We start from the raw sequence: 24,933 nt of genomic DNA, 5'->3' as shown, positions 1-24,933 counted from the left end.
TGTGAAACTAGATAGGGGGTATTCAACCAATTCCTAGTGTCATGAAACGTCCCTAGAGAGAGAGAGAGAGAGAGAGAGAGAGAGAGAGAGAGAGAGAGAGCACATTAAATTCCATAAAAAAATTGAAGCGAAAACCATAGAACTATGAGAATATTCTCTCTTAATTAATTGTTTTTTCAGTGAAAAGAGACGTGAAAGAAAAATAGCAATTATTTCATTAACTATTTATGCTTTATCCAGTAATTATGATTAAAAAAAAAGATATATAAATAGAGAGGGAGAGAAAGGGCGGGGGTAGTGACGTGGCAAGGAGGTGTGTTGTGCTAACGAAAACCTACTTTATGTCTGTGACTCTCTGTAGTTATCTTCTTCCAGCACTCGAATTGTGTGAGCAATGTGAAGGCGGGGGAGGACCTGGAGCTCTCCATCGCTACCAGGTACTGCACTGTACTTGCTCAATTCCATGTCAAAATTCAATTCATATTGCGAGCGGTTCCCCCCCAACAGAATCCTTCCCTTTTCATTTTTCTGCTCGAATTCAATTTGTTACAGATCCGCAAATTTGTTTTTTTCGTGAACAAATTGAAGGCTGGGCAGGTCTTCAATGCATTCTTTTATCTTAAATTTACCTTCAATTTTGTTTTTCTTTTGAGCTGTTTTCTCCCCTGCGACAACGGCTGGGTTAATTTATGTGCTTAATTACTGTTCGAATTAAGCGGACTGTAAATTTTACCAATTTCCAGCTGATTACATGTGCCTGGTCACATTTTATGATCTAGAGTAAGGCTTCTGCTCCGGGATCGAGTTTAGATGTTTTCAAGGAAAATTGATGTAGGGAAAGGCTGTTGGGATTTTGCGTTTAGGGGAGTCTTTGAGATACAGGGCATTTTACGGATCGTATAAGGGTGAAGGAATGTGAAATATGGGCATGTGAATGGCCCAAAGGTGGGTAAGAGTGGTGGCCTTCTTTGTCACATGCACACTATAATTGGGTGTCAATCAGCTCTGGGCAGACTTTGGGGCTGCTAGCTAGACCACAAAGGCGCCTAAAATTTCCTAGGCTAGGTGCCCAAAGGTTTGACACCTTTTTTAGCTCAACATGAACACAGTCAAGGAATTGCATGACATGATTTTTGGGCTTGCACAAGGCTTGCTGATTGGAGCTCTTATGAGCCTATAAATAGCAAGATTTGCTTCATAATTGAGCATTCAACATTGGTTTATCAAGCCTTAATCCTGGATCAGCTGTTCAGAAGTCAAGTTAGCATAAGGCAACCTTGGAACAGCAGTATGCAACACTAGGGAAGTTGGTATAGTTAGTAGCACACAATAGAAGTTAACACATATCAACTAAGTAAGATCAACTCCCGATTTGAACAATCATTGTAAATACACGAGTATTCAGTCACTTAATTCCTATATAGTAGATTAGATTGAAACGCAAGTTTTTTGTTAGAATGGGTGAGAGAGCTAATCATAATGCCAAAAGAGTGATTAGGGTGGATCAAAACATAATGTGGGCATCATTAGATGCATCGCTTAGTGCTACTGGTGATGATTACAAGATAATGACACTCTTAATGCACACGAGTTTTCTAGATAGCAAGCTTCATCATTTTATTCATGATTTGGTGCCTCTTATATAGGCAAAGTACAAAGCACAACGAGCCAAATGGTTCCTCCTTAATCATCTCCTACATTCTCCCTAGACTAGCTTGGGTTGTTGTAGGATCAGAGTCAAGAATGAGTGGGCTGCATTAAATGCTAAGCATCTTCTCTTCCCACTTGCATTTGTAGATGTTCCTTTACCATGGATAGATTCCAAGGCTCCTAGCTTTACAATGTCTTTTAAGTTGCTTGAGTTACACTAAGGTTTTAGATCTTTGTCTTTTAGGCTTCACTAAGGTTTTAGATCTTTGTCTTTTGGGCTTCTCCTAAGGTGGATATTACTTGATTGTCCTAACAATCTCCCCTTCAAGTGATATCCATCCCTCTAGCATGGGTTTAACCTATTTTACTTTTACATAGATTTTCACCGTTTTGCTTTGGGTGATGTTTTTTTCTAGATAAGGAAGCGGAGAATGCCTTTTTGGCCTTTGATGATTAGAATGCCCATTCATTGGGCCAAGTTAGCCTCTTGTGCAAGCCGGAGGCTTGCTCATGTCGTCTGGAAAGTTGGCTTGTGCTTTCTTCTTGAAATAGTAGTCTTTCTCCACATGGTTGGTTCTACCACAATAGTTGCACTTCATCTTACCCTTTGCTTTAGGTTGCCCCTTTGTAGGACCCTTTGTTAGTGAAGTTTTTCTTGGAGTAGTAAGCCGTGCTGTAGTCTCCTTGAGCTACACTAAGGCTTTAGATCTTTGTCTTTCAGGCTTCTCCTAAGATGGATGTTACTTGATTATCCTAACAATCTCCCCTTCAAGTGATATCCATCCTCTAGCATGGATTTAGCCTATTTTACACCATTTTGCTTTGGGTGATGTTTTTACAAGATAGGGAAGTGGAGAATGCCTTTTTGGCCTTTGATGATTAGAATGCCCATTCATTGGGCCAAGTTAACCTCTTGTGCCGAGCCGGAGGCTTGCTCACCTTCTTTGTGGAAAGTTGGCTTGTGCTTTCTTGAAACAACAATCTTTCTCCACATGGTTGGTTCTGCCACAATAGTTGCACTTCCTCTTACCCTTTGCTTTAGGTGGCACTTTGTAGGACCCTTTGTTGGTGGAGTTTTTCTTGGACTAGTAAGCTGTGCGGTAGTCTCCCTCTTCTTGCTTTGCTTTGAACTTCCTTTCTTCTTCTTGAAGTGAAGTGATCAGTCCTTCCAAGGTTGGAATGGGAATATTTTTGAGAGTAGTGACAATATGGCCATACTCCTTATTTGCCATGCTCTTCAAGAGACCTACCATTGCATCATCATCATCAGAGACTCATGCTCCAATAGCTACGAGTTGAGTCATGAGACTCTTTATGTGATTGCATGGATGGCAAATGAGTCATGAGTTTTCATCTTAAGTTCAAAGAACTCTATCTTTATTGCAAATTTGGAATTTTTAGCCCCAAATATTTGCTCAAGATTTTCCCATGCCTCTAAAGATGATTTTAGGTTAGAGATATGATGAATGTAATTATCACTAAGTGCCAATGCAATGATTGAAAGTGCTTTATCATCTTTAGTGATCCATGCAAGCTCTCCCTCCGTGGGGTTAGGTCTTTTCTCTTTCCCATTAACGACACTCCAAATGCTATCTCTCATCAAATGATATTTAACTTTCATATGGCAAGTGTGGAAGCCATTGCCATCAAATTTATCCAAATGCATTGTTACATGCGGAAGCTCTTGGATTCTTCTTTCAGCCCTAAACACCATCTTGGAACATGCTGATGCAAAACGTAAGCAAAAGATAGAGAAGAGAGACTGAGTATTCAGTGTATTCATATGGTACAAAAAGGATGTACAATCTTGCAGCCCTTGGCTGCCTTGAGAAGGCAGTAAAAAACTATAAAATACCTAATCTAAATCCTAGTCTAGTGATCCAATCCAAGAAGGATTGAATGAATAAAAACGATGAGCATCTTTGCCTTATATAGGCCTTGGAATATACCCCTAGGGGCTGGCCGACTGCTGGTCGGCTAGGTCCCGGACAAAACCATCTATTCTTGTTGCACCCGACAGGTTTTCTACTCCTGGCTGACAGCACCCGTTGTCCACCACCAGTCATTCCCTTGCCAGAAACAACCACCCATGCTCTTGATCTGGTTCTAACCTAACTCTTTATCTTGTTGCCCTTCAGGATTAGCACTGAGATCTGCCCTGCACATGTCTTGCACATGACATCCCCCTCTGCTAAACTTGATGACGAGATTTCAATTAGTGTTCTTGGATGACTGTCATCATCCCATTATCTATTCACAAAGTCCCAACCTGTCATCCTTCCCTTCCTGGCAACCTTTTCACTGAAAACCCTGCCTAGTCTCCAAATCCACTCTAACTTTGATGAAGATCTGTGCATTTGTTCTATCCTAACCCCTTTCCATTCCTGCCTTGTCCCTGAACACTTTCTTTGGTCTTTTTTTCCTGAGTATTGAGTTTGGCACTCTCACGAGGATCATCCTCCCTTGGAACCATTGCCTGAAAGCCTTTCCTGGTGTGCCCCGAGTGGCACCGGACTCATAGGACTGCCATTCCCTTGGGTCTTGTGGAACACCACCAACCTCCTGGGAATTTCTTCCATGCCTTGTGTTCCTTTCCTTGGGCCTCGTACCTATGCACTTTCTTGTACCTTGGACTTGCACACCTTCATTTGGGACTGAATCAGTGTTTAGCCTTGTTGAGCTTGATGCTTTGATACCAATGTTACATGCGGAAGCTGTGGGAGTCTTCTTGCAGCCCTAAACACCATCTTGGAACATGTTGATGTAAAACGCAAGCAGAAGATAGAGAGGAGAGAGAGAGATAGTTGAGTATTTAGTATATTCATATGGTACAAAAAGGATGTACAATCTTGCAGCCCTTGGCTGGCTTGAAAAGGTAGTAAAATACTAATCTAAATCCTCGTCTACTAGTGATCCAATCCAAAAGGATTGAATGAATAAAAATGATGAGCATCTTTGTCTTATATAGGCCTTGGAATATACTAGTGGACTGGCCGATTGTTGGTCGGCCAGGTCCTGGATAAAACCATCTATTCTTGCTGCAGCTGACAGGTCTTCTACTCCTTCATGCGCTGGCCGACAGCACCCCTTGTCCACCACCAGTCATTCCCTTGCCAAAAACAGCAACCCATGCTCTTGATCTGGTCCTAACCTAACTCTTTATCTTGTTGCCCTTCGGTATTAGCTCTGAGATCAGCCCTGCACATGTCTTGCACATGACATGCATAGAGCTGGATGCCATCATGAATCATGATGGGAAGGAAGGTTTGATTGTATCAAGGACAGTGTCTAATCCTTGTACAAGTATGCTTAGTTCCCTTCACCATAAAGATGTATGTGTGTGTTTAAAAATTCAAAGAATCCCAAAGCTTTGGTATATGATAATAATGAGGTTTTGTAACTTGGTTGAACACAATGCTAATCAATACACCTAAATACACTAAGATTTGATGGACACTTGCTCAAATACAAGAAGTAATTTGCTGAATTGACAAGAGACACACAATGAGCTGGAACGAAGTATATTGATCTTGGGAGAATCAAGTACACAGTGTCATGGGCATTTCTGACCAGATTTCCATACCAATGCATATGAATATGCATATGAATATAGTATTGCAAACAAGTGGTTGTCGATGTAGACTTGCAATCCACACTACCCTCTCTAAGTGTCCATGTTCCCTACCATCTGCTATCAGTACCAGAGGTAAGCAACCACTGTCCTAAAGAGTTATTCCGAAACCAGAAGTATCTTCCATTTGACTACCATGCTTTCATGTTGATGTCCTCTATAAATCTGGTCTGGAAAAAACCACAAAACTGGGAAAACCCACATATTTGGGTGCAGGCATACTCGCCACCCAACCATGACAACCGTGAGCGAACCTCGCAATCTTGGCCGTCCCCATCGAGCCACGAGCTAGAGCGTCATGCTCTCGTGAGTGCCTTGCCATCGTCCTCATCCGGTGTCCTCTACCACCCGGGGTTGTCCCCCGAGGACGTCGGCCTCCTGCGCGATGGTGCTCCTGCTCCACGCGCTTTGCACTCCTGTGCTCCATCCGTCGGTGTGTGCCCAACTGGTACCCCTTCTCCCAATAAATAGAGAAGGAACGCCCAATAAGCACACGATATCAATAGCGGACCAAAAAGCACATGTCCGCCCACAACATATCATACTCCAGCTCGCCGATCTGCCTGTCCCTAGCGTGCACATGACAGTTTCATTGGGCTCCGGCCCTACATACTTGCGAAGGAGACTCACATGAAAAGCATTGTGTATGTGCCTAATAGCGGACCAAAAAGCACATGTCCGCCCACAACATATCATACTCTAGCTCGCCAATCTGCCTCACATGAAAAGCATTGTGTATGTGCCAATGCCAATCTGAAAGCTACTTCGTTGATCTTCTCGATCACTCGAAAAGGCCCATAGTACCTGGTTGCAAGTTTAGGATATGCACCTTGTTTGCCAGGCCTCTTTGCAAGTCTTGCTTTCTCAAATTTTAGCAATACCCAATCATTCTCTTTGACATCCAATTGCCTTCTATGCTTGTCGGCAGCCTTTTTATGCTTGTCTTGTGACCTTGCAATGGCTGTCCGCACCTGAGCAAAAGCAATATCCAAGTCTCTTACATACTCAGCTGCTGCAAATATCTCATCCTTTGTGCGAAGGATGGGTGGCAAAACCACCTTACCATAAACAATCTAAAACGGGGCCTTTCCCGTAGATGCATGTACCGTGTTGTTGTATGTAAATTCCACAAGCGGTAAGTACTTCTCCCAAGAAGACTTCTGATCCGCCACATAACATTTCAAGAGATCCAAGACGACATATGAGGCATGTGCATGACCAGCCATAAAATCAGCCCAAATAGTGGCAAAATCAGCATCCGTATGATACAAATCACGCATGGCAGACAAGTCCCCATGAGAGGTAACCGAGATAGTTGCCACATACGACTTTCGTGACAATGCGTCTGCCACTACATTCTTCTTTCCTGGGGTGTGCAAGATCTGAAAATGAAACATAGAGAGGAAATTGGCCATCCTCATATGTTTCTCTGACAACTTAGTTTGGGTAAGAAAATATCTCAAACTCTTGTGATCTCTCTTCACAGTGAAATCAGCCCCAAGAAGGTAATGTTTCCATATAGTGAGTGCATGAATTACAGCCAAGAGCTCTTTCTCATAAATGCCAAGAGATAGCTCTGCATCATGTAATCTATGGCTCTCATAAGCCATAGCATGTCCTTCTTGATTAAGGACAGCTCCTATGTAATTTCCAGATGCATCACATTCCACACTAAAAGGCTTTTGCAAATCCGGAATGATCAACACTGGACCATGAGTAGTTGCATCTTTCAATTTGAGGAATGCATCCCTCTCTACATTAGTCCATTTGAATGTGGCCTTCTTCTTTGTCAAATCATGCAAAGGAGAAGTAATCCATGCAAAGTGCTGAATGAACCTGCGGTAGTAAGAGCATAATCCAAGAAAACTATGGATCTCATGCACCGAACTCAATTCGGGCCAATTCCGAATTGCATCAATCTTTGCAGGATCCATCTGCACTCCGTCTTTGGACACAATATGCCCAAGATAATGTATCTCTGACAAGAAGAACTCACTCTTCTTTGCATTTATGAAGAGTTTATGCTTACGGAGTTCTTCAAAAACAATGGCCAAATGAGCTCTATGATCTTCTTCGGTCTTCGAGAAGACTAGGATGTCATCAAAGAAGACACCTATTAATTTCCTGTACCCACGGAATATGCGATCCATCATTCTATTGAATGTAGCCGGGGCATTCGTAAGACCAAAAGGCATAACAAGATACTCATAAAGCCCAAATGCTGTCCTGAAAGAAGTTTTGTGTAAATCTTCAGGCACTACACGCACTTGATGATATCCACTCTTGAGATCAATTCGGCTAAAGTATGCCGATCCATTCAACTTGTCAAGGATGTCATCTATGCGTGGAATCGGAAACCGATTCTTGATGGTAAGCTTATTTAAAGCTCTATAATCCACATACATACGAAAGGTCTTTTGAACCAAGAGGACGGGTAAACAATATGGGGAAGAGCTTGGCTGAACCAAACCCTTCTCAAGAAGCTCATTCATCATGATCTCCTTTTTTAGGGATGCACTTACACGATAGGCTGGCCTATTAGGTGGTGAGCTACCCGGGGCACAAGATCAATGCGATGATCTTCCGGTCGTACAGGTGGCAACTCATTAGCAAAACAATCATTGTGCTCTTGCAAGAATTTCAGCCTATCATTACTAAGAGTGTTACATGTACATTATTTTCCTCAACATGATCTCGTACAAAAATCAAGTACGCAAAAAGACTTTTTTTCATTACTTTCTTAATTTGTACATGAGATACAAGGGGAATGGTATCACAATACGTGTATGCCAAGGCTTTCTAAGCAATACATCACAGCCATTCAAAGGTGCCACAAGAAAATCCTCATGATTCACATAGCCTTGAATGTGTATGCGTAACTTGCCAAACATCCAGAAATGCTGAAAATGGAGCTTGCACGTGTGACACCGCATAAAGGCCGGAATGGGCCGACCCCCCCCCCCCCCCTTTGAGTATTTTATTACTCAAGGAGAATAATATCATGTACAAGCTTTGGGGCCTTACTCTCCCCATGGGAGATGCCGGATTATCCATATATACAAATGCCATAACACAGCCCAACACGAGGCAACCAAACCGGAACATAGGCTGTAGAAATGCCGAGCCAACAACATAATCCATATACCTCCGTGTGGGTACTGATTCTTCCCCAAAAACCACGGATCTTCATGCAATAGATCTGGTACAGCAAGTACAACTCTCCATTCAGCCGGTACAACAGGTACAATGGCTGGTACAGTCGGTACAGTGGCTAGTACAGTAGGTACAATGGCTGGTACAGCTGATACGGTGGCTGGTACAACAGGTACAACAAGTATAAATGCTAGTACAGCATGTACAGTGACTAGTACAGCAGGTACAGTGGCTGGTACATCAAGTACAAAAGCTGGTACAGCCGGTACAATGAGTGGTACAGCGAGTACAGAAGCTGGTACAACCGGCACAATGGGTGGTATAGCAAGTACAGAAGCTGGTACAGTCGATACAAGGACTGGTACAACAAGTACAATGGCTAGAAATCATAATAAATGATTAAATACCCTTGCCTTCAGTATTTCTTCGCGATGGAAGCCTCCAAAACAGTCCCCAACAACCGGTATTCTTCATGGGCAACCTTCAAGAGAGAGAGAAAGAGAGTAGCCATCATTAGGGCAGCCTGTAACGGTGGTAGAGGCTAGTGTGCAGCAAGAGAGCCTCTATTAATGAAGAGAGAGGGCTCCAATTTATAGATTTGGGCCTCCTATGAGCTAAAATGGCAAGAGAAGGCTACAATGACAAGTGGAGAGCCACACAATAGCTGAAGTGACAAGTGTGAGGCCACTTGTCTCACTTTGATCCACTTTCTAACACGTGTCAGGCCACTTGTCTCACTTTGGTCCACTTTCTTGCCACATGTCCCAATCTAAGAGATGGGTCCTTCCATAAACTTTATCTCTAAAAATATCCCAACTGGTAGACATTCTGTCATAGGCACTTTGCCAACTGGTAGACATTCTGTCATAGGCACTTTGCCAACTCTTGGTATCTGCTCAATTTGTGATGTAATGACGCGAACAGAATTTTCATCGGAGTCGGGCCAAAAATAGCAACTCTCCTAAATTTTGGGAGTGCGGTCCTTAGTATTCTAGGATAATCCCCCATTCCCAAAGCTTGTACTTTCCAAATATTTAGACATCCTTGAGTCCACCAGACCCCTTTCATACTGGGAAATGTCCAGGCTGGTGACATCCTCCCTAGTTTCTTAAAAGTTGTCCGCAACTTTAAGCTTCAAGCCATATATTCAAGATATAATCATGTCCCATCAAGTGGGCGAGACGAGACAGTCTCAAAATTCCAATATAACTGAAGAATCCATGTCCCAACGAAATAGGTGAGACTAAATAAGTCTCCATAATACTAATATCAAAATCATGTCCCAAGATAAATGGGCGAGACAAAAACAGTCCCATAAGTCTAGATATCATAATCCAAGCTCAACGCACACAAACATGTGCCAATCCACATGACCCTTGGCGTACACATAAGTCCCGTGCCAACCAAGCGTCATGTCCACTTTACCACTTGCACTCCGTGTTGGTACTCTGACCACACACCTTGGATGAGAGGTGGGCTCAAGTAACAAGATAAAACAATCACTCGCGCAGGCATAGATAGCCTGGTGTTCCATAAGCATTTCTGCCACACATAGTTTATAGGCATTTCGGCCACCAATAGTTTGTAGGCATTTCGGCCACCAACTCACACTATACCCTCTCAAGTGCCCATGTTCCCTTCCAACTGCTCTCTATTGTTCCACCCACACATGGAAGAAACAATCTTCAAGAGAGCACGTAGGACAAGAGAACACTACACAGGGTATGTTGTGCTTGACACTACCCTCTGAAGTGCCCATGTTCCCTTCCATCTGCTCTCTATTGTTCCACCCACACATGGTAGAAACAATCTTCAAGAGAGTACGTAGGACAAGAGAACACTACACAAGGTATGTAAACCATGAGTTTCATAAGTCCAATGCATCCCAAATAAAGGGAGCCATAAAGAATAATCCATCCCAGTAAAAGGGAGTCATTGACATAATCCATAATCCTGAGGATCGATCCGAATCCCTAGAAAAGAAGTCCAGGAATCCATAGACCTGTATACCATAATTCTTGTATACCATAACTCTTACCACATACTCCGTGCTAACCACACACCTTGGAGTAGAGGTAGACTTTTATCCATAAAAGCATTATATCCATGAGATATCCAAATATTTCTTCTCTATAAACTGGGACAGATTCGTCCATAATCTTGTCCAAGAAAGAAATCTCCATAGATATAATCCATCCCAATAAAGGGAGCCATGAAAAGAATTCATCCCATTAAAGGGAGCCATAAACAATGTTTCCCTGGAACCATCTCAAGGCAAACAACAACACCGTTCTCCTTGCATAGCTATACAAGGGTTAGTGAACATCAAAAACACTTCATAGTAAATAGCCAAAGCACCAACTTTGCAAACTCAAAGTATACTTAGCTTTTCTTTGCCAGGTTGGTCATGAAGCCAAAAGAAATATCTCGTCGCCATATCCTTAAGATATCCTGAGATATATCTCCGTATAGCTTGTCTGTAAGCTTGATAATATAATCCACAATATCCATATGGAAAGAGTGCTAAACGTGTGCACATAAAGCCAACTCCATACTTCCAAGATAAATTCTGTGAATTCATAAATCCTTAGACCAACAAGCTGTCTACTGCTCATGCTCTTGCTTCATAAGCTATGAAGCGGCTGGCCATGCTTAACAGTAGTGATGGTAAGTGTGGTCCCCACTTGAGATCTTTTCTCTTTCTTACTGATAGAAGGAAGCCTCCGCTTCCAAGAAAGCCTATGCTCTGATACCAATGAAACTCGCGGCGCCGCCCGGGGGACTAGGGCCTTTGACACACTTGTTGATACCATCAATAAATACATATCAAAACACTTAAACATGGCCACAACCTTAACACATATCCATCATCACTTTGCATAAAACATAAAAGCTGGACAAAACATCCACAAATGCTGAAAATGGAGCTTGCACGTGTGACACCGCGTAGAGGGCCGGAATGGGCCGACCCCCCCCCCCCCCCCCCTTGGAGTATTTTATTACCCAAGGAGAATAATATCATGTACAAGCTTTGAGGGCCTTACTCTCCCCACGGGAGATGCCGGATTATCTATATACAAATGCCATAACACAGCAGACAACCAAGCTGGAACATAGGCTCTAGAAATGCCGAGCCAACAACATAATCCATATACCTCCATGTGGGTACTGATTCTTCCCCAAAAACCACGGGTCTTCTTGCAATAGAGCTGGTACAGCAAGTACAACTCTCCATTCAGCCGGTATAGTAGGTACAATGGCTAGTACAACCGGTACAGTGGCTGGTACAGCCGGTACGGTGGATGGTACAACAAGTACAACAAGTACAAATGCTAGTACAGCATGTACAGTGACTAGTACAGCAGGTATAGTGGCTGGTACATCAAGTACAGAAGCTGGTACAGTCGGTATAATGAGTGGTACAGCAAGTACAGAAGCTGGTACAGCTGGTACAATGGGTGGTACAGCAAGTACAGAAGCTGGTACAGCCAGTTCAAGGGCTGGTACAACAAGTACAATGGCTAGAAATCATAATAAATGATTAAATACCCTTGCCTTCAGTATTTCTTCGCGATGGAAGCCTCCAAAACAGTCACCTACAGCCGGTATTCTTCATGGGCAGCCTTCAAGAGAGAGAGAAAGAGAGTAGCCATCATTAGGGCAGCCTGTAACGGTGGTAGAGGCTAGTGTGCAGCAAGAGAGCCTCTATTAATGAAGAGAGAGGGCTCCAATTTATAGATTTGGGCCTCCCATGAGCTAAAATGGTAAGAGAAGGCTACAATGACAAGTGGAGAGCCACACAATAGCTGAAGTGACAAGTGTGAGGCCACTTGTCCCTCTTTGATCCACTTTCTAACAAGTGTCAGGCCACTTGTCTCACTTTGGTCCACTTTCTTGTTTGCCACATGTCCTAATCTAAGAGATGGGTCCTTCCATAAACTTTATCTCTAAAAATATCCCAACTGGTAGACATTCTGTCATAGGACTTTGCCAACTCTTGGTATCTGCTCAATTTGTGATGTAATGACGCGAACTGAATTTTCATCGGAGTTGGGCCAAAAATAGCAACTCTCCTAAATTTTAGGAGTGTGGTCCTTTGTATTCTAGGATAATCTCCCATTCCCAAAGCTTGTACTTTCCAAATATTTAGACATCCTTGAGTCCACCAAACCCCTTTTATACTGGGAAATGTCCAGGCTGGTGAGAGTGTCTCCCGCCGCAGCGCTGCAACTAAAGCATTGTAAAACTTATGGTATGCGGGCACACGAGCAATGTTAAAGAGAAGATTACATTGGTAAAAAAATTGTTGCTCCGCAATTTGTGCCTCTTGCTTGAGCTTTGGGGTGTATAGTGCTGCAAGTGTAGTTTGAGTACCATGCACAAGTTCCCTAGCCCTTTTCTTTGTATAGACTTGTGTGGGTCATGTGCTAGAAGGCATGGAATTATGTGTCTCTTGATTTTCATCTATTGGGAGGTTTGATAGAGACTCACCCATAAGAGGAGAATCCGCCGCAGCCGCACGTGAGTGTGTAGGTATATCCCTCGATGTACTTGGTGGTTGGGAGCTCATAGCACCAACATTTGAAGAGCTTGGTGGTTGTGAGCTTGGGACCGATGGTTGCCCGCCTCCTCTTGCACTTTGCTTTGAGGCTTTGAATTGCCTCGCTGCTTCTACACACTGCTCAATGTGCTCTCGGGGTAGTGAAGGGCGCAAGATTGGGAGCACTTCTTGCCATTTTCGCTCCAAACCACCATGAGCAAGAAAAATAGCCTCACTCACACGATAGCATCCGTGTGATCCTTGCTTGTTCTCCCATGTGAAGTGAGCTCTTGCACGGGTGCTACTACCCTGCAAGACATCTCCACACAACACACTGCACATTTGGAGCCCGAGGTCCCGTACCTGTGGATGAATACAGTGTCATCCATAGAATTCAAGAATAGGGCTAAGAAGAGGAATTTTGGAATTAGGGAAAAAAGGAGATGGGAGAATTGAGGAAGGAGAAGAAAAGGGAAAGGAAGGCGAGAAGATGAGGAGAAGGGAGGAAGGAGAAGAAGTTAGGAAGAAGAAGAAGAGGGGAAGGTAGGAGGAAGAAGAGGGGAGAGGAAGGAGAAGAAGAGGTGGAAAAGTAGAGGTGAAGGAAGAGAAGAGGAAGAGAAGAGGAAGAGAAGGAGCGGTAGTGCCAGTCCGTACTGAGTTTCCCTGTGGAATGATGTTAGGTGTCTTGATTGTTTGGCATCTGTAGGAAAAGCATGTAGGTTGCATGTATAAGGGGTCTAGCCCTTGGGGCTACCCGAGAAGAGAGAGTCAAGATCTTGAGTGGGCATTGGGTAGGCTCTAGACAACCCAAGAAGGGCTAGGAAGGCCCAAGGCTTTGCCCACCAGCCCAATGAAGGGCTGGGCAGGCTGTGTAACTATTTGGTCCTCCTAGCTCTATTTCACACAATGAAATCCATGCGCAGACACTAGACAGGTGGTAGAAGACATGGGGATAGGGTCCATAAGGATTGATTAAGAAAAAGCACCATTCTTGGTCAAAACGTAGGAAAAAGCAAAAAGTCAAATAGGGTTGACCACGAGCCAAGGGCACCATTGGAAAGAGGAGACTAAGTTTAGAGCTTGGACATGGAACTTGGGCATAGAGCTTGGACATGGAAGCTTGAACTTGAGCATAGACATGAAGAACTTGGACATAGAGCTTGGGCATGAAGCTTGAACATGAACATGGAACATAGAGCGATTTTGGACTGGGATTTGGACTTGGACTTAGACTTGGACTCCATTGGATTTGGATATTGGATCTGGTACTAGCCCGGTGAGAGATACTTGTGGGTCATCCCCATGGTGTGCTCGGCATTGAGATCTTGTGCGTCGACATCGACATCGACTTGGATATCCTACATCGGCATATTTATTTGTTTTATATTCATTGATTGTATTGATCCTAGCTAGCGTGCCCGTGGATTGTTCTTGAATAAATTCCTGAAAGGGGGTGGGGCCTTTTCCCCGCTCAATGTGGTGTACTGTGCAAGATCCCCATTCCCTTTTCTCTCTACCGTCTCTCTCTTTATATTTTTATCTCTTGGACATGTGGTTGAGTCTGTCACTGCACGCCCCGCTGGGCTTACAGTGGTATCAGAGCAGGATTTCTCTTGAAGAAACTTTCTTGGGGTGACAGAGCCATGTCTAGAGCAGAGGGAGACCAAGGGCTTGAAGAAGGGAACAACTATGAGGCCAATACAGGACTTTAGGATGGGAACCATGGTCATCAGAAGAGTACCATGACTTTCAGCAATTCAGACTATTTCTCAAAGACGAAGAAGTCATAGCTTGGAGAGCCAGGAAAGAAAAGGACCAAAGAAGGGCTCAAATATTTGAAGATTTCATCAAGGATCGAGCCACCGAAGCCGAAGGAGTTCAAGCTGCTAAAGCCTATCTTCGGGCCGTCACCATTGCAAGAGGATCTAGAACTACCTGCTCTATGTATCATGGAGGAGACAAGGAAGTTGCTCCTAGGCCTACTCTTTTAGATGCAGTTTCCTCATGACACGTAAGGAAAACATAGAATGAAACACAATCTGTTCTGGCTCTTCCACCCCCGGTGGATCGTTCAAAACAAGTTCCTCAGGGCATAACTTGTACATGGTTTCAATAAACTGTCACGGAAAACATTATATATACTCCAATGATCTGAAAGGTCCAACCGATGACATACATGATTGATCTTCTTGGTATCCTGAAAAAGATCCATATACCATCATTCCCTGACTTTCACAATCCAAAGATAAAATCCATAGCAATACTCTCCCATAGAACATTCAATGGGTGCAATAATCCTGCTAGCTTTTGTTTGTCAAACTTGTCCCTCTGATAAACCAAACATTCTCAAACATATAACTGAATGTTCCTTCTCATACAAGGCCAATAAAAGTAGCTTTCTTAAGTTTGAGTTGTAGTCAGTATGCTTCTTTGCCTTGCGTAAGGTGGAGCATGGCTTTTTTTTGTTTACTTTTGGCCTCAATTCATTTGTGTCACATAAACGGGTTTGCATCATAAGAAAAACCCTTTTCGATGACATAGAAAGTCACCAAATCTTTATTCTGTAATCTATTCCAAAACATCTTTGAAGGTAGCATAAAGATCCTTCATCAAAATGAAATCCATAGGGTAACCCCTAGAAACCTCATGGCTCAGGCCTCTCCGAGATAATGCATCTGCTACCTTGTTGTCTTTGACGTTAATAGGCCACAGCATGGCCTTTCTGGTTCAAGACTGCTCCAATGCAAGCTCATCATGTTCAACTACAAAAAGGTCTAGAATATCCAACACTGGTCCTTTGCTAGCATAAAGTCTGAATGCTTCAAAAGGATTTTGTTTCAACTCTAGTCCACAAAGATCCCACGGCTTTATTTGTCGAAACATGCAATGGGCTAAGCACCACTGCAAACCATTTGTCAAACTTCCTAGCATGATGTCAATTTGATGATCTTCCGATCTCTCTAGCTTCTTTGCCTGACTGTATTGGATTTCATAGTCGGGCAGTCAATGTGACCAGATGGCCCAGATGACTATTGATGAACTCTCGGGCAGTCCTAGTGACCAGATGGCCTTGAGGACAGTCTGAGTGGTCCTAGTGGCCAGATGGCTCAGCATGGTTTCGATGAAACCAAAGAGGACAAACCATGAATAGGAGGATCATTACTCGTGCATTGCAAACTGATGTATGTTTAAATTTCTTTGACTTTGTGTGCTGTTTTTGATGTATGGACAATGCTTGGATTTATGGCATGTGATAGTCCACTGGGCTGCAGACTACTTGGCCAGTACCTAGAATACCCAGTAGAGCGAATGATGCATACTTGTTTGTTGACTAGCTTGTGTCTAGTCTTTGCAGGTAAGTATGCATTTATTTTATCTAACACACGTGACAGGCCATGAAGATGTACCATCAAGAACAGGGACATTGGTCAAAGAAAAGGCATTGAGATATTGCTAGATGAGCAGATGACACCACAGATATGGGAAAAGAACAGATGCACAAGCTCGCCAGATGGGGCTAGTACCTTCAAACATATGGAAGTACTTCATGTACTTGGAACACACGGATATACATGGAACATATGGATGTGCTTGGAACAGGAACATACTTGTTTGTTGACTAGCTTGTGTCTAGTTTTTGCAGTAGGTAAGTATGCATTTATTTTATCTAACACACGTGACAGGCCATGAAGATGTACCATCAAGAACAGGGACATTGGTCAAAGAAAAGACATTGAGATATTGCCAGATGAGCAGATGACACCACAGATATGGGAAAAGACCAGATGCACAAGCTCGCTAGATGGGGCTAGTACCTTCAAACATATGGAAGTACTTCATGTACTTGGAACACACGGATATACATGGAACACATGGATGTGCTTGGAACACTTGCAGTCCGCAGGTGAGGACAACTGTGATGTAAGAGGAACTATTTGGCCCTCCTAGCTCTATTTCACATAATGAAATCCATTCGTGGACACCAGACAGGTGGAAGAAGACATGGGGACAGGGTCCATAAGGATTGATTAAGAAAAAGCACCATTCTTGGTCAAAAAGCAAGAAAAAGCAAAAAGTCAAACAGGATTGACCATGAGCCAAGGGCACCATTGGAAAGAGGAGACTAAGCCGGACCAAAAAGCTAAAAGCCGCTTTCTCAAAAAGCAAGGCCCTGAAGTTGTAAAAGCACAAATCAAGAACTTTGGCTATTATTAATAATATTTAATAAAAAGGCAAAAGCATAACTTTTTGGCAAAAAGCAAGGCTTCCCCAAGTATAATAGAAGCATAAGCCTCTCTTGAGCATCAAGTTGAAGAAGAACCTCTTCATCACGTCGCCATCTTTGTTCAAGTGTGGAGATTATCTTCTTCATCATCATCTATGAACCAAATCATGGAGTTTTTCATTGCTACCCGCTGATTTCAGAGCGCCTCCAGCAACTGCAGTTTCACATCATCATCTTTCCGTGTGATTGCACGGATCCGTACAGCTGTATGGATTGCACGGATTCGTACAGCTGCTGTAAGGACTGTACGGATAGAAAATTTTTGAAACCCTAAAATTGCTCAAAAAACCCTAAAAGCTAGTTTTTGGAGGTTTTTATCGCTTGAAAACCATTAAAACAGGTTTTATATCAATTTTCTTGCCAGAAAGAGCTTCTCTAGGGTTTTCATAATCGACAAGGCTATAGGAATTGTGGAGATTATTCATGGGATGAGTGAGTGGATTTAGAGCTTGGACATGGAACTTGGGCATAGACCTTGGACATGGAAGCTTGAACTTCAGCATAGACATGAAGAACTTGGACATAGAGCTTGGGCATGAAGCTTGGACATGAACATGGAACACAGAGCTTGGATTTTGGACTGGGATTTGGACTTGGACCTGGATTTGGACTTGGACTTTGGATCCACTGGATTTGGATATTGGATCTGGTACTAGCCCGGTGAGAGGTACTTGTGGGTCATCCCCGTGGTGTGCTCGGCATCAAACATCTTGTGCATCAACGTCGACATTGACATCGACATCGACTTGGATATCCTACATCGGCATATTTGTTTGTTTTGTATTCATTGATTGTATTGATCCTGGCCAGCGTGCCCGTGGATTGTTCCTGAATAAATTCCTGAAAGGGGGCGGGGCCTGCTCCCCGCTCAATGTGGTGTACTATGCAAGATCCCCATTCCCTTTTCTCTCTCCTCTCTCTCTTTATATTTTTATCTCTTGGACACGTGGTTGAGTCTGTCACTACATGCCCCGCTGGGCTTACAGGCTATCAGCCAGCCCAAGGGGCCGACAGTTCTCTATGAGGAAGGCAGTAGAGGCTAGATTGGCATGTGGATATGCAGCCGTAGGGGCACTAGAGAGACAATGTGCCTACATTCAGTTTCAGGAGCCGCGCACCAAACTCTGGTTGTTTGACACATTGGTCACACCTACAGTCTTATATGGCTCACCCATATGGGGACCCAGCCTCTACCACACGAGGGAGCCGCCAGGTCGGACCAGAGAGAAATTTCTATGATGGATGGTAGGTACTAGAGAAACCACTGGTGACTTTGATCGCATGCATGATTCAGAGCAAACCATCGGTACCTCATGAGATTGTCAGAGTAGAGATAGGAGCCGCACCAGTGGTTACTGAAGCCTTGTCACTCAGTGACATTTTTGCAGAGGATATGGGAGCTCCCTAGACAGAGATACCCACACCTAGCACTTATCTCGTCCAGGCAGTTAGTAGCAGACGGCGATACACGACGTTGGTACACCTAGATGTGTACCTGGCTGAGATTACATGGCATGACAATTGATGCACTCCCTCCATTTGATTACAGCCTGGATTGCCCCTTCTTGGACCTTAGTCGCTCTGAGCAGAATAGGGTGATCAGGATGGACATTGTGAGGCTAGATGCAGAAAGGACATGGTCCAAGCCCCCCCCCCCCCCCCCCCCCCCCCAGGCACAAAGATGGCCCACTATTGGGACCATTTTCTACATCTCTCCCGAGATGGCTTTGTGACACGGTCTACATACATGGACACTCATCTCTCACATGGCATTCGCAGTGCCATTGGACAGATCCACACTTCATCACATCAGCTGAGGGTAGAGATTGGCAGATATGAGGGGATGAAGCCAGAAGACTGCATTTGTCAGCTATGTCACCAGGAAGTGGAGTCAGAGGAGCACTACATATGCCGATGTACTGTGTACTATGAGATACGAGGGAGAAACTGGTGTCTCTTCCGAGAGGGTTTTGGACCATTACGACATGTGATGGAGTTTGAGGATCAGAGGTGTTTGGGGCTTTTCTTATTGAAGCTCAGACACCATCGAGAGGCTCTCCTACGAGACAGGACAGCACACCAGGATCCACCCCGCCAGCGAGCCATGACAGATTTTTTCAAAACCAGGACCACCCCGGCAGATACGACCAAGACCTCCACTACCCCCTCGGACAGCCAGACGTCCCATAGACGTCATTCAGGAGGAGTCACCCTTGACAGAGCCATAGCACTTTGTCGAGCGAGACGCCCACGATTACCAGGACCTCGGCCCCGGCCGCTTCATCACCGGTGGATTAGAGCCATCATCACCCGCCACAGGAGATGACTGCCCTGCCACTTTAGTCTCTCTATCTTACAACACCCCATGAGAGAGATACTGAGATGATCGGATTACACCAGTCTTATGCTATTTGTAGATATTATACACTTTTGTACCTCAGTAGGAGTATTTTCCTTTCATAGCTGTTTAGGACTGTTTTAGTCCTTTTTGTCTTACTTTTGATGAGACACCATCAGTTGTGTACTATGTTTTGGTCTCATAGGCCACTTTGGCCTTTCGTAGATGTTAATATATCTTTCTTTCTTTCTTCTTCTCCCTTTTCCATTCTCTCTTCCAAATTAGCAAATTAAGCATGGCTTAGCTTCTGCTATGCCTCATGTAAGAGTAATAGACAGTTTGACTATCCATCACTGCTAGCTCATGCATCCAATTGATGTGCTTCTCATCTTGTAAACTGCACGGGGTCCTTCCAATGGTGTTAGAAGCTATGTCAAAGTCCCTAACTACCACTGGCTGAGCTAGAAATTACCAAAAGTTAAGGAAAAATGTATGCTGAAATCAAGATAGATAGAGTTGATTAGTGTCCAGTGAGGACAAATATTTTACCTATGGGACCGGTACAATGCATAGAGGATGAGAGGTCTTCTCGTCACAAGTAGTTGAAAGAAAAACTCAAAACAGAAAAAGTTCAAGCCACACATGCATGAGTTAAAGACTGAGAGTTTGTGGGTTTCAGGCAGTAGAACTCTTGGATGGGAGCCCTTTTTTTGTGAAAGACTGCAGGCTTTTACCTTCTCTAATTCTTCTCCCTTCTCCTTAAGCTGTTGCCGATGTGGGCTCGTTCACTATCGATAACTGTCTAGAGTTGAGAGAGAGAGAGAGAGAGAGAGAGAGAGAGGAATTCTTAGTCAATTTTTTTGTCTTGGATATGTCATGGCTTACAGATCATGGAAAATATGGAAGGTTGTGAGAATCCCAATCTAGGGCAAGATTCCAACTCAGTAGCTTCTCAGTTAGGTTCTCATTCTTTGGAGACTGCCTCACAAATGCCTACTTCTTCCCCAGCCACAAAAAAAGTCTAACGATATTATGGCTCCAGGTTCCCCTTGTACATCAACACAGATTTCTCCTGGGCAAGGTGCTGAGCCGTCATCCATGGATGTTTCTCTGACATTTGGAAGCCATAATGATACCCAACAATTTACCCCTTCGGCTGTTGCTGTTTTTAGTAGTATGTTGCCGCCTAGTACCTCCCCGGGATTAGAGGGCAGTTGTGCCATACAACCTGCCCCTTTGGCAGGTGCTGTTTCCAGTGGTATGTTGCTGCCTAATACCAACAGCAGTTATGCTGTACCTGCCCATTTGGCAGATGCTATTTGTAGTGGTGTGTTGCTGCCTAATACAACCTCGGGGCTAGAGGGCAGTTGTGCTGTACAATCTACCCCTTTGGCAGTTGCTGTTTCCAGTGGTGTGTTGCCACCTAATACCACCTTGGAGCTAGAAGGCGTACAACCTCAGGCTTTGGCAGTTGCTGTGTCCAGTGGTGTGCTACCTAATACTGCCTTGGGTAGTTGCGCTCAACAACCTGCTTCTACGGCAGCCACAACTGTGTTGCCTAATACCACTTCAGAGTTGGAGGTCGGTCACTTGGTACCTGAACAAGGAGAAAAGCCTTTGATAAAGGAAGAAAAGTCCCTGGACAAATGCAAAGTAAGGAAACGGCCAAGGCGATTATTAAGGGATGCTCGGGCTCATGATGTTCATAAGTCTAGTGAAAAGCAACCTGTCATCAGGTGGAAGGATGTTTGGGTGGTTCAACTCATTCATATAAGAGGGAGGATGCACCCAACTTTTACCAGCCCTCAGAGGCAGAGGGTAGATTTGTGGCAGATTGTCAAACACGAGATGACAAATACCTGCTTTGGTTTTGACAAGGACTCTGAAGCTTGCAGGAAGAAGTGGATACGAGTTTACAAGGAGTATAAAGATGACTTACACCTCTCTACCAGTGAGAGAGCTCAGAAATGCAGGTTCTATGATTTGGTGGATTTTTACATGGGGGACAGGGCTAACGGTTTGTGCAGCGTGCCCATACGCCCAGATGTTTTGCCTATTGCAAAAGAGTTGGTGGTACCCCCTCTTGTAAATGAGGTGGATGTCAAGGCTAAGGATGGTGGCACAATGATACTACATGCAAGCTCAAATGCTCATGTGACCAAAAATCCTTCGATCTCAAAGAAGCCTCATGTTGCCAAAAGGAATCGTGTCAATGAAAAACCTCTCCTAATTGAGAAGCCTGAACAGGCACAGAAGCCTCCTGCTGCTGCAACCACAAGAAATCCTCATACAAAGTCAGCCTCGAACTCAGTACATACAATGCTTTCTGAACTGGTAAACATAGGAAAGGAAATGCTGCAGACCACTAGAGAGTTTGAGAAAGAAAAGCTTGCAGTTCTGCATTCGATGAAAGATACACTTGGTAAGATTGCCAAAAAAATTTGAGTGTCTGACGGCAAAAAGGAACTTTACACCATCTGTCAATACAGCTTTATTTCTGTCACATAGTTAGTGATACAACCTATGACATCATGGCAAGTGTACGCGAGCTGCCCTTGGCGTCATCTTGAGATGGGTATCATAATGGGTTGGGTTCACTGTGACAAGTCTAAATTTAAAAAAAAGGATATGCTGTAATATGCTGTATGTGAGGTAGATAGATGCCTTTTTACTGTATATCTGCCTTTTCTTGGAAGGTTCTTACACTTTCTATGAAGGGGGTACTCTAAATACTTTCTGTATTCTGGTACGTTTATACATGATAGGGGAAAAGGTAGGATTATGGCTTAAGCTTCTTGTTAACTTGGGAGACATCTGATGTCCACTTCAGCAAACCTAATGGTTACTTTGTTTTACCCAAGGAGTTGCATTAAGGTCTTCTATTTTTGGTATTAAACTTGAAGCCAACTGCAAAGTGCTCGTTAACAGTGTAAATCACCATCAATTTGTGTAGTTTAAGATGGCACAGGTCCAGACAGTACATATGTGTGCTGTTTCATGTGCATTGTTTTAGATGGAGTAGGTACAGACAGCAAGTTAATGACAGTATTTAGATAAAGCTTTAAGGAAGTAAGTACGTACCATCCCACTTGTTGATTTCGCTTATCCCACCCTTGCATGCTCCTTCCCTGCCTGTTTCTGGTCCTTTTGTCAGCTGTGTGCATCTCCACTCTCCTTCCTCTGTTGTGAGTTGCTTTTGCCACCCTTTCCCCCTTTTCTCTTGTGCCTGTAGCTGTCCTGGCCTTTCTCTTCGTTAAACTTTCCCTTCTACTTTCATTATTGCTTGACCCTTTTCAGCCTTCTGTGCCCTTAGGTGGTTCCCTTAGGAGATTCAGCAAAGGTTACATGCTTCTTGAGATTTGTTAATAGTTACATGTAATTGGGGAATGGTCAACGGTTACATAATACAAGCGTTCCATAATTGAAGTCTGCCATGTTTTCTTTTAGTCTAGGTTACTTCAAATAGAGAATGGTTACACATTACTATTTTGTGTGATAATGTTGCTTGGACAATTGCGTGACACACTAAGAAAAGGTTAAACAACCTGTGCTTTGATGTTGTAATCCAACAAGCTTGAGAACACTTTTCTTTACTAGACCATCATGAGGATTATGTAGTGTCTGGTAGCAACAGGAAAGACTTGGGGCCATTGCTAGGTAGTGGAGTACCTAATATTTCTCATGCACTTGTGGCAAAGTTACAAAACAAAAGAGTTAAGACAGTATGGCTTATATGTTACATTTTTTATCCAGTCGCACAAGCTCCCATGCTCCCCCCGGCATCGCCTACGCACCCGCTGCATCCCCCACAACACCCCCCCCCCCCCCGTTTTTTCTTTCCATCCTCCACTTTGTTTCCCCACCCCCCTCCCGTGCAGGTTGGTGCTTCCTGGCTTTTGGGGTTTTCAGCTTTATTCGGCAAGCTTCAGTCTATTCTGGTCTTCACCCTCAAGAGGACTCATGGCAGCCGGTCCGCTGAAGCCGCCGTTGCTTGCATTTCCTTCTCCGAAGCGGATCTACAGGTTCTTGCCACAACTGTTGCCTCACTTGAGGCCTCCACCCTGGTCTGCAAAATTGTTGGCAGCCGCCTTGCACACAGACAGCTCAGGGATCTTTTCAGGCCAGCCTCATTAGCGAACCTGCAAAGATCACCGATATTCACCCTCTAGGGCGCGGACACTACCAGGTGGAGTTCGACTCACCATCGACGTCAGACCGAGTCATGCAACTGAGTCCCCTTGCACTGCATACGGCACATGCCTTCTTTGCACGGTGGCAGCACGGCTTCGATCGAATGTCTGGCCCATTGGCTAGCGTTTCGGGCTTCCCAGTGACAGTTTGCTTCCCAGGCCTTAGGAAGGAGTACCTTCCCCTTCTCCCGGTGATTGGTGGTGCCATCGGGAGAGTGATGGAGCGCGCCCCCCCCACCCCCCCCCCCAAAACCGCTGCCTCAGCCCTCACGAAGGCAGCTGGGATTCCATCCCTCCTCATGTGTGTTGCCTCGCCGGAGTCTGTACCACATTGTATATCTATTCCTAGCCTCAGAGGCGATCCCATACAGCAGCGTGGGGAGTATTCTGGACTTCCAGGCCAATGCTTCATTTGCATACAGATGGGTCATTTAGCTAGAGCTTGCTCTCGGCAGCAGTGTAGGAGACCGCCTCCGGTGGTTCCTTCCCCCGGTTCTCGTGCTGACCCTCACCACGGGGTAGAGAGAGCTCCACTCAAAACTTTCCTCTCCGATGGATCCCTCACAGCAGCACCCCTCCCCAGCCTCTCCGCCCCTCCGCCCCCTCTCGCCACCTCACCCCCCTCCTCCCCCTCATCCTCCCCTAGTCTCGACACCGACTTTACCCATCGCAGCGCACTCCACCCCACCTTTATCATCCAAGCCCTCCCTCCCCCCGCCCCCTTCTGCCTCTCTAGAGCACTCTCATCTCCCCCTAGCAGCCCCTGACTTGGAGCGGAGGTAGCTGGCAGGATCAGTGTGTCGCTTGATTCACCGATTTGCCGAGCCGGTAGAGATGACCATTGCTGCCTCCTCGATGAGGGCTCTCTTGCTAGAGTCCCCAGGTGGGCCCCCCAGGATCCTGGGATAGTCTGTGGACTACAGTTTCTTCTAGTGTCTTCCAACGGAAGGGACCGACATGTTTGAGGAGATAGTAGCCCTTGTTCAAGTATGTGTGGTTTTTCACCACTCCAAGCCCTCTACGCCAGATAATGGCGCGATGATCTTCTCTTTCCCCTTGAGTGCAGCCTCCGGGACAAAGTGGGATCCCGAGTTGGTGGTAGCTGCCATCCAGGGTCAGGCAGTCGAGCTCTCCCACCATCTCCAC

At 44.6% G+C, this 24,933-nt stretch overlaps 1 protein-coding gene across 1 annotated transcript; it reads left to right on the top strand.

Annotated features, from left to right (window-relative positions):
* The first annotated feature begins 289 nt into the window (after positions 1–289).
* LOC147627867 (uncharacterized) lies at positions 290–22,457 on the top strand. Its single transcript, XM_086814843.1, has 2 exons — positions 290–437; positions 20,485–22,457. The coding sequence occupies exon 2, from the start codon at positions 20,630–20,632 to the stop codon at positions 22,040–22,042; it is 1,413 nt and encodes a 470-aa protein (XP_086670969.1). The 5' UTR covers positions 290–437; positions 20,485–20,629; the 3' UTR covers positions 22,043–22,457.
* Positions 22,458–24,933: the final 2,476 nt, after the last annotated feature.

The sequence above is a fragment of the Cibotium barometz genome, chromosome 20 (genome assembly GCF_041138505.1).
Source record: "Cibotium barometz isolate CiBa-2024 chromosome 20, ASM4113850v1, whole genome shotgun sequence".
Lineage (NCBI taxonomy): Eukaryota > Viridiplantae > Streptophyta > Polypodiopsida > Cyatheales > Cibotiaceae > Cibotium > Cibotium barometz.
This window is presented reverse-complemented; position numbering and strand designations above follow the sequence as displayed.